The 17820-nt window shown below is 39.0% G+C and overlaps 1 protein-coding gene across 9 annotated transcripts in view; it reads right to left on the bottom strand.

The window, feature by feature from the left end:
* KIF13B (kinesin family member 13B) overlaps nucleotides 1–17820 on the bottom strand; it is a 124955-nt gene that overhangs the window by 52876 nt on the left and 54259 nt on the right. For all 9 annotated transcript variants that reach the window (XM_048079314.2, XM_048079316.2, XM_048079315.2 and 6 more), the window contains 8 exons: nucleotides 16881–17015; nucleotides 14762–14874; nucleotides 14216–14327; nucleotides 9955–10167; nucleotides 6963–7073; nucleotides 3336–3470; nucleotides 1249–1379; nucleotides 83–169 (listed from right to left, as the gene is read on the bottom strand). In XM_048079314.2, the coding sequence (XP_047935271.2) occupies nucleotides 83–169; nucleotides 1249–1379; nucleotides 3336–3470; nucleotides 6963–7073; nucleotides 9955–10167; nucleotides 14216–14327; nucleotides 14762–14874; nucleotides 16881–17015 (1037 nt within the window). The remainder of the gene's footprint in view (nucleotides 1–82; nucleotides 170–1248; nucleotides 1380–3335; nucleotides 3471–6962; nucleotides 7074–9954; nucleotides 10168–14215; nucleotides 14328–14761; nucleotides 14875–16880; nucleotides 17016–17820) is intronic.

Genomic DNA, 17820 nt, shown 5'->3' with positions numbered 1-17820 from the left:
CTTTTCCTTATACCTCAATGTTCATAATAATAATAATAAAAAAAATGGTTCAGACTTGCAATTTATTTAATATCTTTTGTACCTGAAAAAGTGGTTGTTTCCCCACAGTATTCTGTCTCCATGATGTAGCTGGATAGGACCCATAACAGCAGAACCATTTACAAACGTCCTGTGAAAAGACAACAAGCTAAAGCAAAGCCACCAATGGAAAGCTTTTTGAATTTTTATTTATTTTGTTACAGTACCATTTGCTTTATTGTAGCTTGTTAAGGTAGGAAAACGGGGTTATGGATTACAAACAGGCAAAATATCCCCAGAAAATTCACTCATCTACTCTGTGCCGCTTCATAAACTCCTTAAACTCAGCTTCTTTTGATTGCTTAAGCTCTATGGCATTCACTACTTTTGGATGGATATTATGACAGCTACGTCTGGGGAGTACAATTAGGGCTTAAAAATGAGAGGCCTGAAAGAGATGTCACTGCAAATAAGTAGTTTTCACTCTACTTTGAAATACAGACACAAAATATAAATATTCGAATATGGCATTGGAGAACTTTTGGTATATATAAAGCTTAAAGACAATAACCTAATTTGAGTAATAAGAAACTACTTTATTTCAGAGTTAGATTAAGCCTGAAAATGGGATCAGTCAAAATAGGATAACACATTTGAAGGGAATCTCAGGATGTCATCTAGTCCATGCTCCTGCTCACAGCAGGACCAACTATGAACCAAGATGAAAATGAAATTCTTGAATTCTGTGAACCTAACAATAAATTACTGGAGATGCTGACGATGCATGTCATTTTGTGATCAGTTTGAACATACCATCTGCTTTTCAAGTACTGCTACTTAATCAAATAAAGCAACAAATGCTTCAGCTGCTTTTTGCATATCAACAGATTTCCTATAAAATTAATTCAGATTTTGATAGAGTTAAATCTACACAGCTGCAAATCAGTGCACATCGACTTGCTGAAAGCATATGCAATTTACTCATCCTCTCTTTGAAAGCAGACTATAAATGCCATTACTGAAAGAAATCTCTTTAGAATGAAATATGTGAGTTAACAGAAAGGTAGATAACTCAAACAAAGCCTAGAAGCAGAATACAAGAGGTAGAATTTTCTTACTTTTATTATCTCGAAAAACATCCCTTTTTGGTTACCCTCTTGCCCACTGCTCATAAAATACCAGATAAAACTACAGCTATTACACAGCTAGAACTGTATTTTGTTCCTTTACCTAGTATTTTTTTGAGGTGTTAACATAACCTGTCCTTCTGGGGTGATGTCTATAATGCAGTGTTCAGGAAGAATTCCCATTCCACATAGCTGGATATCTTGAGAGTTGTCTGATCCTATTAACGTGTGCTCCTGTGAAAATTAATTCAGGCGTTAGCAATGGGCTGCAAAGGTTCACTAGTTTTAACTAATCCATTCTCCTTCTGGATAGATCTTCTCATCTAATTCTAAAATTTGAAAGCTGTTCAATACTTTCTGCAAAGGGAAAAAAAGACAATGAAACGTTGCAAACAAATCCCCGCTATTTCTTACAGCAACAAGTAAGGAGCACACAGGAAATTTTACAGGCAACAGTTAGATCCAAAAATGAAGAAGTTCCTATAATTAAATTGCAGAATTCAGTGCCTCAGGACACTGCAGAAGCCAAAGAATAAAGGAGTTTAAAGAGGAATTAAGACAGGTTCGTGGTGGTTAGATCCACGGTTATTGCACAGGTTCCATCTAGATTATCCTCTGTAAATCCCCAAAGTACTCAAGGCACAAGAAGTTTGGCAGCGGAAGAATCACTCCATTTGTTCATCTATTTGTTTTTGAGGCACCTCTCAGCATTTGTTGAGAAACAGATACAACAGTTTAGATAAGTGGGATGAAGTTCTTATTCAGTGCTTTTATAAGAATGAGTACGTTTGGAGCTCAGTATTAATGAGAATGCAGGCAAGATATCTACTCTAAGAAGTGAGAGCTTAATTTCAGGATTTTAGGCAAAACAGGTACAAGTTATTTTTTTTTATCTAAAGAATTTCAAAACTCAGGGGGTTTTATGCCATAATTCCCAACAAAATGAACTCACGTTATCCAAACCAGAAGAAAAATTAAAGAAAAAATAAAAATAAACTGAAACACACAAGCCATATCCTGTGCAAAGGGGTTTTTCTCTAGAAAGGGTAAGTATCATGGTGCCACCTGAGACTTTTCAGTTGGTACTGATGGGTTAAGGCCTCTTCTGAACAGGCTTTGACTTCACTGTGTTCTTGTCATATAATCATCATATAATCACAATAAACATCACAAAAAGTCAGTTCTGCTTCAATAGTTGTCAGTGCTGAAGCTGGTTTAGCAGCTTGAGTGACACTCTGGACACCTACGAGCAAAGCGCCTTCAGTTCTCCCAAAACCTCATCTCTTTTGTCTTTTTTTTTTAGCAGAGAAAACAATGAAAACTTTTCCTGTGCTTTTACTGAGATATCACGGAGCAATGATAAGATGACTGATATAAAAGAAGATCACACATCTTCTTTTATAGGAAGACAGGTTGAAACAAACCCATCTTGCGGCCCCAATTGCTAATTCTGTGGCTGCTTTGAGAGTTACTACGCACCACTTCAAAGAGAATGATTTAACGTGAAGATCAGACTGCCAAAGTTTTTGTGCTGCTAAATTTTTAGAGCTTGTATTCTAAAATGTGACTTAAAAAGATCTGCATCTCATTCTCTCCCTGTCTCCACACCACATCTGCAAAGCCTGTTACACCAGAACAAGCTGCCCGGCTGTTTCGGTGCAAAGTCCAAAAGTCGTGTTACACAGTTTATGTTTAACAACAGTAATGGGGACCGCTCGTCAGCAGAAGTGCTAAGGCAGAACAGAACTCGATTTTCACTCCTGGTGAGTTGTGTAAAAAAGAATAGAAATGTATTTTATAAACTGAAGTCTGTACTCTGATTACACATGTGGAAGCAAGCTGATTACTGATACGACCAAATTTTTATATAAATCACTTTTTTTGGGTAAAACGTTGTGAAATCTGGAAAACAGAAGACAATTTATGACAGAAAACACCTCTACATTTTTTTACATATATAAAAATAAAAAAATATATATATAAAATAAAACCCCCCAGACCTTCCTCTGCAACAATTAAATCTGAAATAAAAAGTTTGTATTCAGATTACTTTTAATCAAGCAGTGAATAGCAGAGAATGCTTCAGATATGCATTTTTTATAACATTCCCTAAGTACACCTATGCCAATGGCATTAGAGTTCCACTTCTGTTAAATAAATAAATATATACATATCAATATTTATTTTTACCTTTAAATAGTACACCAGAAGTTCATTGAGAGCTGGATCTGCGTTCAAATTAACCAGGAAGCACTTATTATCCCCAACTTTTATTCCAGAAGACTGCAGCGATATGCCAAGGCTTTCCAACTGTTTCTGACGCTCCTGCAAGAGAGTAGCCATCACAAAATTAGGCTGACTGATGACTGAGGTAGGAAATGCACTCCTACCTGCCCAAAACCAGAAGATAAAATGAGGGGCAGCTACTCCTGAACAAGGTAGCTCTTTCTTATGCAATGATTAGATACAAAAGCCTTAATTTTATCAAGGTTTACATTAGGATATCTGTAATTTCTCCGGTCCTTCTACCTCTGGACTCAGAGTGCTATGTGCCATGGGCTCATGTATTTGCATCCTTTTAGTGAAAAATGACCACAGCTGAGCACAGCACACTGCACTACTGTGGGAGCTTCTCCATGACCTCACTGGAACAGCAAGTGCTTCCAGAGCCATCTCTACAGCCCTTTATCTTCTCTTTCGAGCTAAAAAGCAACAAGTTAAGTCAACTCCCCGCCAAGCCGAATTCCACGTCCATCTTTTATTCCCTAGAAATCAAAATGACAAAAAACTGACAACCTGCTGTTTAAGCGATGCAAATAACACTTCCTGCTAAACAAGAGCAGTGGCGTTTGGGATGGTGTTTTGTTCTTGTCAATGGACTTCACAGAAGTCAACAACAAAGCATTACTGTGCAAAAATGTCCATCTTTCAAAGGGAAGTGGTAGGGTGATGACTAGTGCAGTGAAAGAGGAACATTAAACGTTTCTGTCTTGAGAAAAAAAAGGGATTCTTATATAAAAAAGTTTGAGATAGAAATGCTGAGAATTGTTCTCAGGATCATACAGAAACTGAAAGCGAAATGAGATTCCCTATCCACAACAGCAAACAAAATAAAAAAGAAATTAACATGGGAGGCCTCTCATGGAATTATTAGAGAAGTAGAAACACTCCAATAAGTAAAGAAATGAGACCTGCAACAGCTTCACCTGTGACACTGAGACTTTACAAAAATATTTAGAAGAGATTATATAGGGATAATGCAGGGAAGTTTATGAAGGCTCTGATCTTTACCTTCGAGCTTACTCTGTATTTAAAACTTATTATGTCATAGTATCAAGTACAGTTCTTCATTTAGCATCAGTTTTATCAGGTCTAACCAAGATTAAAACTGCAAATAGCGAGCAGAACTACCTCTTGATTTTCTCTTTTCTGTCTCCCCACACCCTACAAAACCAACATAACGTCCCTGTAAGGAAAATTCATGTGTCTGTGAGAGAGAGCAAAACAAAGAACAGAGGAAAACGGCAGTGTGATGTCAAAGATCTCTCTTCTAATCATCAGTGCCAGGCTCTGATGTTCACATCACTCCTTGTTATCTACACTCAAAGATAAAGAATTTGTTGCCCAAAGGAGGACTTGGCCCATGATCTAAAACTCACAGGAGTCGCTTAAAGAAAATGAGCCAGTTTGATAACTTTTGATCAAGACCTAGTGTTAATTAACTTAAGAATTCAAAATACATTAAAAGTATGTCAAATATTCACTGCAAATGTGAAAAAGTGCCTGTTTACAGAGTTTGTCTGTAGGGCTTTGAGCCCTTATTGACTCTCCATCACTACAAAGTGCCTCTTCCGGGGCACTTATTCTTTATGAGGAATCATCCTTTTTTCAAAGATTTTCTCCATCCTACCCACCTGCCCTGCTGAAGTTTGAAAGACAGACATTGGTGGAGGCTGGACTGGAACAAAATCATTTGACAGGCCATAATGTACACGCCTTTAACCTTGGGCCTGCACAAGCCTACCACAGATGTCAGAAGGTTCCTTCCACTGGCTTGATACAGCCCTGTACTGCACAAACACTAGTTCTCAACAGAATCACAGAATCGTCTAGGTTGGAAGAGACCTCCAAGATCACCGAGTCCAACCTCTGACCTAACACTAACCAGTCCTTCACTAAACCATATCACTAAGCTCTACATCTAAATGTCTTTTAAAGACCTCCAGGGGCGGTGACTCAACCACCTCCCTGGGCAGCCTATTCCAATGCCTAACAACCCTTTCAGTAAAGAAATTCTTCCTAATATCCAACCTAAACCTCCCCTGGCGCAACTTTAGCCCATTCACCCTCGTCCTGTCACCAGGCACGTAGGAGAACAGACCAACCCCCACCTCGCTACAGCCTCCTTTAAGGTACCTGTAGAGAGCGATAAGGTCGCCCCTGAGCCTCCTCTTCTCCAGGCTGAACAATCCCAGCTCCCTCAGCCGCTCCTCGTAAGACTTGTTCTCCAGACCCCTCACCAGCTTCGTTGCCCGTCTCTGGACTCTCTCGAGCACCTCCATGTCCTTCTTGTAGCGAGAGGCCCAAAACTGAACACAGTACTCGAGGTGCGGCCTCACCAGGGCCGAGTACAGGGGGACAATCATTCCCCTAGCCCTGCTGGCCACGCTGCTTCTTATACACGCCAGGATGCTGCTGGCCTTCTTGGCCACCTGAGCACACTGCTGGCTCATATTCAGCCGACTATCAACCAATATTCCCAGGTCCTTCTCTGCCAGGCAGCTTTCTAACCACTCTTTTCTACAGCTGCAAGGCTCATGAAACTGCCACCTCCATAACGCTATATGAGGTTAAGAATTTAGAGGCAAAGAGGAGAGCAAAACCAAGTAGCTGTATGCAAGCATCAAGGCGAATTTATTCTGTAGCCTTGATCCCATTACTCTGGTTCGTCAACCTCCTTGCACACTCGGGGTTTCTATGCCTAGACACTACTGTGTAAGGTGGGAGCAGAAATTATTATCATTATTATTATTAAATTTCACCCTTATACACAAGGAGGACAATCCATGGTACGACTCTGCACTGAAAGCCAGGAAGCCCTCTTATTTGAAGGAGCATTTCTCACAATGGATGTATAAAACTGAAGTCAACAGCTTATTCTGATCAAGTCATCTACAAAAGGGCTTTGTATCGGAGGTTTCATTTTCTTACAAGCTATTCATCACCTTTCAATAGTTCTCCCCCTCCAAAGCTCCCCGCTGCAAATATATACATCAGCATTTGTGTGGTAAGAATTGGAAGTGTCATGCAATAATCATGGTGACCTGCACAATTTTTCAGTGTAACCATCATTTCAATTATGTTCTGAGGTTCTAAATAGCGGTGTAAGATGCATTAAAACACACAGGAGATCTGAACAGTTCTAGTTTTTAATATTCTGAATGCTCTTTGCCTTCAGTATTAAGGCACTCCATACATAAACTTGCATTTAACACTCTCAACGCTTCATCTTTCATCACAAACAGCAATTTTACTGTCCGAAGAATATAAAATCCCTATAATCCTCTCATCCATGGATTTTTTTAAACAATCTCTCAGCTGGCATAGAATGACAATTTATTGTTGTCACTAGAATAGTAATCTGAGAGGCATCCAGCTATCACAGGAATTAAGTGAAGCTTTTCTAAATGGCAGTAAGCTTGACCTACTTACCCATAAATGTGGGGAGAGATTCAGACAATTGCTATGAACTGACAAACAAAGGAAACAAACCTATTGTTTATAAACACCAAAAGGGAAAAAAAAAAAGCAGCAAACCTGTGCTATTTCCTCAGTTTTTCTTAATTTTTCTTCCCAGGTCACCGTCATTTCCTGAATCAACTTTTCTGATTCCTCCAACCGTTCTTTTAATTCTGGTGATTTCATAGCCTGCAGAAAGTAAAGCAAAGGAAACAAGAAAGCTTATTGTGCTTTGTTCTTTCACATCACTCTCACACAGATGGGGAAAAAGGAAACATATCATTACTCATTTTACAAGGCATACTTGATCAGTAAGTAAAGGGTTGTTTTAAATACATATTGCACATAAATGCAGAATCCATCAAAAACTTAGTTTAATTAGTTTTGAGTACAGATACTAAAGTGAAGTTTATATACTTTAATGCAAACCAATTACATGATACTGGCAGATTTGCAAAAAGATATTCAAACACAAGCTAATCTCATTTCTATACCAATGTGAGTTTCCAAAAAGACTCACAAATGAAACAATCTGTATCTTGCATACTGCTGATCTAGATAACCACCATTGTCTCAGCTTTCTCTTCCTCTAAATGGTAGCTAGCATCTCTGTCATTTGCCCAGCCATGTCAACAAAATGTTTTTAACATTGGTTTTGATATGGCCTGATTTGGAAATTTCTATTGGAAAAAACAGAAAAATCAAGACCTCTGTATATGCATTTCATAAAACTGGTATCAAAAAAAGTCTTATGATGTACTTCCAGACATGGGAATTCTATTTTTTTGCTAATCCATCACAACTCTAATTTTCTTTTCTGAAATAGCAAGAGGCCCAAGGACTAGCCTGAGAATAAGGAAATAACCCACCCTGTATCGGACAATCCAAAAAGTGTAAAGACATAAAAGTGTTTATACTATACATGTTCACTTCCTCCAATCTCAGTATTGGCATATTCTTTCTGTACTACCTTGAACAGAACGTCGTTATTTGATTATGGCTAACAACACGGAAGCGTTTTTGGCTAGCAGGTATTTATGCAATCCCAACCAACCCGTGCGAGTATCGTTCTCCATCAGAGAGCTCCCTTACCACAAAAATCAAAATTCTTCCCAGGAATCCACATCAAACAGAGTGGCCTCACTGCAGGGCAATATCTTCAAAAGGAGCAGCTGTCAGGAGTGGAAAATCCTGTTTTAAGACAGGAGTTTCCTCTGCCTCAAGACATAGCAATCTAGGAACTGCCAGCTGATGTGTCCTGTGTCATCTTTTTCTGGTTGAATACCCCAAATACCTAAATACAGGGTAAAAGGGAACCCAGGAAGGAAAGTGAGGGCAACGCAGCCTCCGAAGATAAATTATGCCCAATGAAATATGATCAGTGCAAGGGCACTGGACACGATGGAGCAGGACAGGAAGATTATTCTCAAGTTATTCTCAAGTTCTCGTTTGTTTATTTATTTGGACCCGGGGCAAAATAGATCATCATTTTCACATGCTTCAACTGTAAAATGAGGTAGGTAATTCCCCTCATTCCCTCCATTGCTTATCTGTAAGGAAACCATAAAAAAAGACCTAATTTCAACTAGACCAGCAGGTGTACTGCTCTGCTGGAGTCAGTTTAAATTCCCAGCTCAGGAAGGATGTGCTGGTGGTCTTGGCACAGACAAATTAAAACATGTGATATTAATTCCGACAAGAAAAGATCAAAATGCATGGATTAAAAAAGAAAAGGGGAAAAGAGGATAAGCCTTATTCTTCTGGGAAAAAAAAAAAAGTCAACTGTCAAGTTCTGTTTTGCCACAGCGATTTAGGAGAAAAAGAGGATACTGACACCAAAAGGAAAAAAAACTCAACTTGGTAATCTCTATATTTAGAAATGAGCATTGAAAATGTAACTTGACTATCATAATGGGTCAGTGCTTTTTTTTATTTAAAAAATGAACCATTACGCACCGTTTCTGTATGAACAATTAGATGGGCTACAAATGTAGTAAACCCAAAGGAGACCAAGACAATGAATGTGTTTTTTGACCTTTCCTGTAGAGCCAACTAAACCATAGCAAACTAAACCATTTTTTTTTTTGGTTTAGCTTAATAGCAAACTAAAAGCATTTTTCCATGTTCCTTGTCAATGCCATTCAGATGACAACTGGGGTGGGATTTTAATACTTAGGAAAGGAAATATTTATTACCTCATATTTAGGAAACACTACTTCATTGCTTTGGACAGCTGCCACTATTTTGGCATTAATGCTCACAAATGAAACAAAGAGGGAGTACTTGAATCTCTCAGAGAACTGAGAAGTCCACAGTTTGTATTTTAGAGGAAATGTTAGGTATTAGGTAACTTGAGATCAAACCTTAAAGAAACTTTCACTTACTGGATGCTTCGCATATAAGGTAGCTCAAATGAGAACAGTCCAAAATTCATTAGTCATTTGTACTATCACAGCCAGCACTCCCTGCAAACCTCAAGAGGCAAATACTGTGCAATTCAGAAAAACTGTGATTACAACATACAGATTATATCACCACTGCTCTGCCACATTTGAGAACAGAACTCAGCGTTACTCTAATTCTTGGCCTTCATCTAACGTTTAGTCCATGCTGCCTTCACAATTTTATTGAAGTTTATTGTTTAACACCTGTAAGAGTTTCAATTTAGAACCATTAAAGCTTGTAAACAAGCAAGCATTATTTAACCAAATTCACATGTGCAGGATGTAGCTGCATCGAATTCTTAAAATCCATGGGCAAAGCTCTACTTATAAACCACACAATCTGAAGACTCCATCCCTATTCCTCTCTCTGAGTCCTCTTTCTTCTGATCTGTATCCCACAATAAAAACATGATCGCTCAATGGTGTGTTCAAAGGGAATCTGGTATCTCATGTTATGACCCATGTTCCAACACTGACCTAAAGAAAACTGGAATGCAGTGATATAAAGGGAGATTTCGCATAGATATCATGCAGTAGCATCCTGTGGCATTTCTTTTCAAGAGCCAAGTAAGAAAAATCAGACAATGGGGTCTACAGGACTTACTAGCTAGCCAAGGCTAAAATACCTCTGCTTTTGTGAGCTGTTCCCGGAGCTTCTCCACTTCCTCACGGAGCTCCCGTATGATGCGGGCGTTAGGGTCTTCGTTCACCACGGCGTGGTTCACGATGTTCTTGGCCCGGTCCGCGTACCGAAGCGTTGAAAGGGTCTCATCGTAGTTGTCTGCTGCTGGGCTTACTGTTGCGACCATGGCAGTCTTGCTGTTGCCACCAAGGCTATCCTGGAAAGTGGCAGAGGTAACCAAGTTAAAACAGAAGATTTATTTGGTTGTATGCTGTCAATGAACTTATGCAACAAACAATAACTAAGGGTTGGAAGTAGATGGGGGCAACTAGTAACAGCGATGTTTTTGGCAGAGCTTCTCCGTTCAAAACTAATATTTTAAGCCCTGTAAGTCAAGCAAAGTTATTGTTTTCAGTTGTCCTTTTTTTTTTTCTTCCCCTTTTTTTCTTTTTTTTAACATGTTCAGGAAAAGTCATTCTTGGCTTCAGAATCACAGGAATGAACACAGTCCCTGCTTTGTGCTTTATGGTGCTTAGTAAGGGTTTGAAAGGTTTACTTTCATGTTTCTGCTTAGGTTTATAAACTAGAAACACAAGCATGTCAGCACTAGACTTCTCAGATACTGCTGAAGGAGCTCAGGAAAGATCATGGCAAATTCAGAATACCTTAAAGACTGGAAATAACGTCTCTGATATGTGTTTTACTCAACTTACTTGAAGATCTCCTCATAAACAATATAGTTGATTTTATTTTTATAAACGTTTCAGAATCGGGTGCTTCCCTTCCCCCCCTACATACCCAGCTCACAAATCTACACTGAGTTATGTAAGAAATTGCCCTTTTGGAATCTGTTTGACAGAAGAAGGGCGTGAAACCACATTCCTGCAAAGCAATGTGTTGGGGGGGTGAGGGAAAGGAAGGAAGAATTCCATCTTTGTATTGATCACAAAATTATGCTTTACGATTTTAGCCAGGCCAAAAAATAAAATATTTTGTTTTAAGTTTGCAGCAGATCTGTTCTTCCCTCTCCCCCCCCTTTTTGTACCCAATATCCCTTTCGGAGAAGAACCACACTATTAACTTTCATCTTCAATAACCCATGAAATCTGGGTCACGCATTGCCATTAGAGCAATCTGACTACATTAGCGTGCTTGTCTAACCATTTCAATCACAAAGCAAACACACAGCTTTTCCTAGCAATCATTAAAACGCCCCTTTAAGTATTTCGTTAAGACTCTCTCTCTTTTTTTTTCTTTTTTCTGCATGATGCCTAAAACTAATTTGACAGCGGCTGGCCACACCGACTGCTGCTGCTTCGCTGCTGCCCTGGCAGCACTCTGCTCGCTCTGCTCATGCAAGGGGCTGTCAGCTTTTTGGGAAGGGAATATAAATCCATTTGCATAGTGTGGTACACTAGCATGGCTAAGACTCGCAGGTAACGGTATTTAAGGAGAGGTCATGCAGAAAGAGCTGCCTTCTGGCTGCTCCCTGCATTTTTTGCATGAGGATCAGACGTTATTTACTTCAATAAATGCATGGCTTGGGAGGATCCGCTCTGTAACACAAACGTTTTTTCCAAAGCGTCTACTGAAAACTTTAAAAAGCCTAACAAGAGCCTGTGACTCACTCCACGAGGATTTCTGTCTCTACAGAAGCCAGGACTTTTCTTCAATCCATCGACAGCTTCTAAAAATTAGAGGTGGCATTCTGCAACTGCAATCCCTGCTCTGCGCAAAAGATGAAGTTACCGCCGAGCTGGCCAGGTACTCTGCTTCCAGATAAGTTTGCACTTTGGGAACCTCCATCCACTGCACTAATTAGCTCCAAAACAGGATTAATTCACCATCTGAATCGCAACTCCACTACGCAGGCAGCTGAGAGTGCTGTTACAGTGATACACCGCAATTCACAATACACCCATTATAAGCTGGAGAAAGTTCCTCTTGTATTGTGGCTTTTCAAGCCCAGTGCCAGGCTGGCTGATAAAGTTCTGTATAAAACTTTTGTGCTGATTTCAATGGTTTCATTAACGTTAAGCAAGAAGGTAGACAAATAGCAAACCAGTTTCTCATTAGCGAAGACAGCATCTGCAAATTACCCTGGAAAGGCTGACCTTACATGCCTTAAAAACAGGGACAGAATGGAAATAAATAAATTTAGTTGTTTCTAAAGGTAAGGTAGCCCCCCCTTCAGCATCAAGATCACTGTGACAACAACATAAATCGTGAAGTTTAGAAGTTATATTTTTAAGAGCAGCCATCAGTAAAATATGCAGGGCTTCTGAGCAAAATGGGAAAACAAGAGGTCCACGCCAATCCAATTCCATAAAGCTAAGAGCTTACAGAGCTGATAAGCTATTTTGCTTCCCACACCTAACATGATGCCACTCATCAAGCCTCTTCTTGCAATAATGCTTTTTCAGCTGGTACTTCTGTCTAGAGATCCTCAACAAAACTGAACACGAAGTGTTAGCTCTCGAGGTCTCCTGAACTCTACTCATTTTTCAGATTTGGGGAGAAACTCTGTATGTGTTAGAACACATTTACTCCACTTTGGCATCATAATTAAAAGTTGAAAGCTATTAAAAAGAAAGAAAAAAAAAAGATAGCCCACCATCTCATAGCTTCTACTAAATAAGTCACTTTAAACTAATAAATCCCTCCTTTGATCTTTAATTAGGAATTGTTAAAATTTCGCCTTTCAAAATAAGGAGTCTCTTCAGTGAGCTTGTTTGTTAAAAAAAAAAATAAAATCCAAAAGCCCCAAATCTTTTGTTTGCACTTAATATAGCTGGGTGTTAAAAACACAAAGAAGCTTCGCCTGAAAGGCGGCAGGACAAAAGTGCGCCTCTGTTTGTGAGCTACAGCCTGTGCTGTGCATGGCCATCGTGCCCACAATGCATCAGACAGGTGCTAAACAGGAATCTGGGTCTGCTTGCTGGATTTGTTTAGAAAGGGAACAGCATAACTAATTCCAACAATAACGCTAGAAATGCATTAGAAAAGTTTCCACTTCTGCTCGCTCAGATTATTACGGAGTCGGGCTCCTAAGCACACTGGAGTGCCCTGAAGAGGGTCAGAGAGCCAAAAGCATGTGTTTAATTAGTTTTTTCTTTAAAAAAGCAAAAACTACATACACACACAAATGTATAAAAGCAAAATATTCACAGGCAAAAGTATATTTAAGCACTAATATAGTCTTAGGGCAAGAAACTCTGTGAAATGTGATTTATTTTACTGTAGAAGAGAATACACACTATTTCTGTTAAAACATCTGACTTTTAGACAGCCCCTGTCTGTACCGTTTGATGTCCTGTATGTGATTATACTGGGGAGAACAGATAAATCATTTCATAGTAGTAATGTTAAAAGGTTCACGAAGTTGGGAAGCACAGCACAGTATTCAAGAAGAAAAAATTCTGGCCTACGTAGTAAGAAAACAGAACAAGGCGACTGGTACCAAAAATCAATTTCTTGTCAGATTATATCTTTCTGCTAACAAATATCTTAATTGTTCCTTCATAACAATAAATCACAAGGAGCAGAAGGAAACTTGCTAAGTATGTAGGAAGTGGGAAGCACAATAACAATAAGAGTTTGCCTTTTAATTTGACATACATAAGAGTCATATTTATCAACTCTGTTTTTCATTTAGATCTTACAGATCTCAGTTCAAGGGTCACCACAATAAAGGCTCTTTTTTTTTTTCCTGAAAATATCAGTCCTACACAGTACAGAAATTGATTTAACTGTACATTTCAGATGAATATGATGCACAAACTCTTCTGACCTGTTCCTTAGACTGTAACTGGGATAATGTTCTGCAATTACACTCTGCTGACAAAAGCAGAGTATATTAGCAAATATATTAGACAATTAGGAAGAAGCTAATAGTCTTAATCAAAATCTTCAAAGCCAACCATGCCAGTATGTAAAATTCAGTTACATGTGGTAATAAAATTAAATCAGCCCCAAGGTTCTGTGTGAAGCTGTATCTAAACTGACACAGAAAAAGATAATGTTTAAAAAAAAAAAAAAAGTCCTTATTCTTTATGCCATTGCAGGTCAGCAGAAGACAAAGAACATATTTAGTCTGTGGAGATACTTCTGGCTTCTGGCCAGCTAATTTTCCAAAGACAAGTGTGGTTAACATAAAAAACAGAAAATGAGGCAAAAGAACAGTGTTTTTTTCACTGAATGGGACTCTTCTCCCCCTTTCCTCCCTTTTATTTCTCTTTTAAAATCCAAAAGATCAGACTACTTACTTTAAGTAACCAAGTAAGCACAGAGTCACGATAAGGAACAAATTTGTTCTTGTTCTTGCCAGCAGCCTGATCTGCCAGGGCAGAAATAACCAGACCAAGAGTTGTGAGGGATCTGCACCAAGAACACAAGCAGCCATTAACAAATGTAAATAGTCATAGGTCACGTGCATATTTAGACAGCCACTTTCTCTCCAAAAATGAGCTCCGATGAAAAAGCTCCTAGTACGGTTTCGATCATTCTGTCATCACAGAATCTCTACCGCTCATTTTCAATCTATGTTTTCAGCCTTGATAATCACATCTCCACAATGCAATTATGTGGTAGTTGTAGGAGCACAAGCACAGAAATGCCAACCATGTTAAACAGGCAGAGATCTCATTCAAACAGCTGAGTTCTGACTGTCAGAAGGAACAGCAGAGAGAGGGGAAGAAGAAAACTGGCTATAAAAGCTTAGACTGTTTTTATCCTATTTCAGTAGTATATTATATTTATCAGTTGTGATTGCACTGATGAAAAAAGGGAAAGAAATAATCACTGAGTCTTACTTGTTAATGTTGCTTCCTTCTTTCAGCCTGTCTCCTGCAGCACCAGTCTTGGTTGCTCTTTCACTACCTGCTAAGTCGACCAGGCTCAGCTTGCCCACCTTCTCACCTGACGTCTGCAGAAGGAACCAGAGAAGAGCTACTGTTAGTTCATCACTTAAACCGAGATACATAGTTTGATATGTTTTCATACAAAAAATCAAGCTGCTTTTCTTGGTGTAGACTTGAACGGTATTCTGCATTAACTCATGAGCTGCTGCTCCAGAAATAACCGGAGGATTTGAAGTCTGATACACTGCTATCTTCAAGACATCCCAGCAATCTCCAGAGGAGCAGAACATGGGGCACATTAGTTAAATGTTCAAAGCAATAACAAATGTAGAGGGAATACAAGCCAGAGTCACATAAAAAGACACTGGGTCTACAGTCTCTGCCCTTAGAATCTTGAAAACAGCTTAAAAATCTCAAATTCTATACCGTAAGTTTCATCTCTTTTTTTTTTCAGCAAGTAGGATTGAACATGACAAGAAGCATGCTGTAATTTATCAAAACGACTAAAAATCACAGAAGTCTCCTAGATCCTTAACGGCTTCTGAGAAAGAAATCCAAGCTATGTGGGTATTTCAATCCCGTAACACAGATTTTGTAATAAATCCCCATTATTCCTCGTAATTCTTGCTAATTATCTCACTTGACCCGAAATGACATTCTGAAACACTCCATAAATTTCCTATGTCAATATGCAGTTGAAGAGCTAGCACTGCCTTTGAGAACAGCGACGTTACATCATGCTTTTCTGCAGCATCTACGACTGAAGTGCATCTGTATCACCGTTGCAAAGTGCTACATTCCCCTAAACGAACAGGATAATTTTAGAATCAATATGCTTTCAAAAACATTAAGCCTCTCAAAATACTATGTGATCATCAGGCCATTCCAAAATGGTCATTTCCAGGACTGAAAGGACCAGCAGACAGGAAACCAGAGGAATCTATTCCAGAAACTCACACAGCGGTCACTGCCTGATTACAGAAAAGACAAACAATCAGAATTACCGCCCTGCATCCAGGCTGACCACAAAAAGTTAAGTATGCAGTACAGCCGCAGGAAAAACAGAACGACAAATTCTGGCAAGCCAAGGAGTTGAGCATAGTTTGACAGCTGATTTGAAGTGCAAATGGGAAAAAAATTCCAAATAGGGAACCAAGAAAATTATCTGGATAAGTAGATTGGTGGAGACTGAGACGTGAGAAGGGGAAAAAAATACAAATGCTAATTATGCTTTACAATTAATTCAATAATTAGACACATGCAAGCCTTATATTTGCTCCAGGAGTATTCAAAATTTCTTCAAGGCTTTGGAGACTTTAAAGAATTGTCTGAGCATAAGCTTAGAACTTGTATCAGAGATCTATTTCAGTTTTAGTTTATCACCATTTTCTGTGAGGGATTAAATAATATTAACATAGAAATGGATTTCACACCCCCTCCAAGGAAAATTTATATATAAGGAAATGTAGAGAAAAATACTTCCACAGCTAAATATCTTTTCAACACTTAGTGTACATAAAAATATTAAATGAATGTGGCACAATGCAAAAAAATGATCAAAAGTTTTGGTTTGTGAAGTTGATTGTTTACATGTATTTGCATGAAATAAACCTTTGAAGGAGATTACCAGATGTACACTCAGATGTTCTTCATGTAATTCAATCTTCCATCTAAATATTATGTCTCTACTTTCTCCTCCAAGTCTGTACTACAAATTGTATCTTAAGAATAAGTTTCTTTAGTTTAGGTTCTAGGATTAGGAGATGCTTCCTCCGCCCTCCAGCAGTTCTGCTGCAAGTCTGGACCTGCATTTTTGCTTTCCATTTCAAAAAACACACTTCACTTACCTATTAAAATTGATTTCCCCACTTTTGGGCACATGAGCATTACAAGGACTGTGCTAGACAAGGTCACAGCTAACCTGGTCCAGTGCTAGCAGTGCACACGAGCAGGACACTGTAGCAAAAGACCTCCTGAGGCCCCCAGCATTTCTCTGAGTCTATGAAACCAATTAAAGCAAGAAGCACACATGCAAGCTTAACATTTGGACTTCGTAACTTGTTTTACTTACCCCTGATTGCACATCATAGAGTGTGTGGGTGAGGATAATCTTGAAGACTGCATGGGACCGACTGCTCTCCTCATTCATGTTGGTTGCAGCCACTGTGCGAGATTTGTTGCCCTCAGACATCAAGGACTCGATGTCCTAGATACAATTTTCACAGCCATAAGCATATCTGCATTATCATTCTTTTTGATTATCTACCCAAACAATCTCATTTTGGTAAAATACAGCGAGTATTTCCCACCAGGTTTCCCACTGTTCATTCGTAGAGTGTGAGAACGAAATACTGTGATCTTCCCTTCATAGCTTAGAAATTAAACAATGTTGTTACGTGCCTATTCATCCACTACCTCCGCCTGGCTATTAAATTACCAACAAAACTGATGCACCTGGCTGCACATAAAAATACCTGAGAGCAAAGAAAAATGTGAGGAAACAGCAGTTCATGTTTGAGCACTGCAACATTTTAGTCTCAGTTGTCAAACATATTCTTGAAAAGTGTAATACTGACACCGGGCTTGTTTTATATAACAGAAACACTGTGGAACAGGTTACGTTCCTCTTGCACATAAAAAAAAGCTATAAAAGCTTATAAAGCCATCTGATACGTTGTGATACTCAAGAGACAGGCAGCTCCCCTGCTTCAGTGTTTTACAGCAATCCTGTAAAACAGTTAAAACTTCAGAGCCCTGGGCTCGACTTTTATTTACTCATCGAGCTGGATCACGCTAAAGAAAACCAAAACCAATTAAACAGAAGCACACCACAGACCGCTCTGACTCTGTATGCCGAATTATGCAAAGCTGCTGGGCAACGTGCAACAGAAATGCATGCAATGTGTCTTTTATTAACAGAAACCACCAGAGATGGAGAGATAAATACATGGAGAGACTAGAAAAGGAAGGACTCCACTGTTATATTTTGCTAAAGATGACAGAATTGTATC

This window comes from Anser cygnoides, chromosome 3 (assembly GCF_040182565.1).
Source record: "Anser cygnoides isolate HZ-2024a breed goose chromosome 3, Taihu_goose_T2T_genome, whole genome shotgun sequence".
NCBI classification, from domain to species: domain Eukaryota; kingdom Metazoa; phylum Chordata; class Aves; order Anseriformes; family Anatidae; genus Anser; species Anser cygnoides.
Note: the sequence above shows the minus strand (reverse complement) of the source record. Positions and strands in the feature narration are given on the sequence as shown.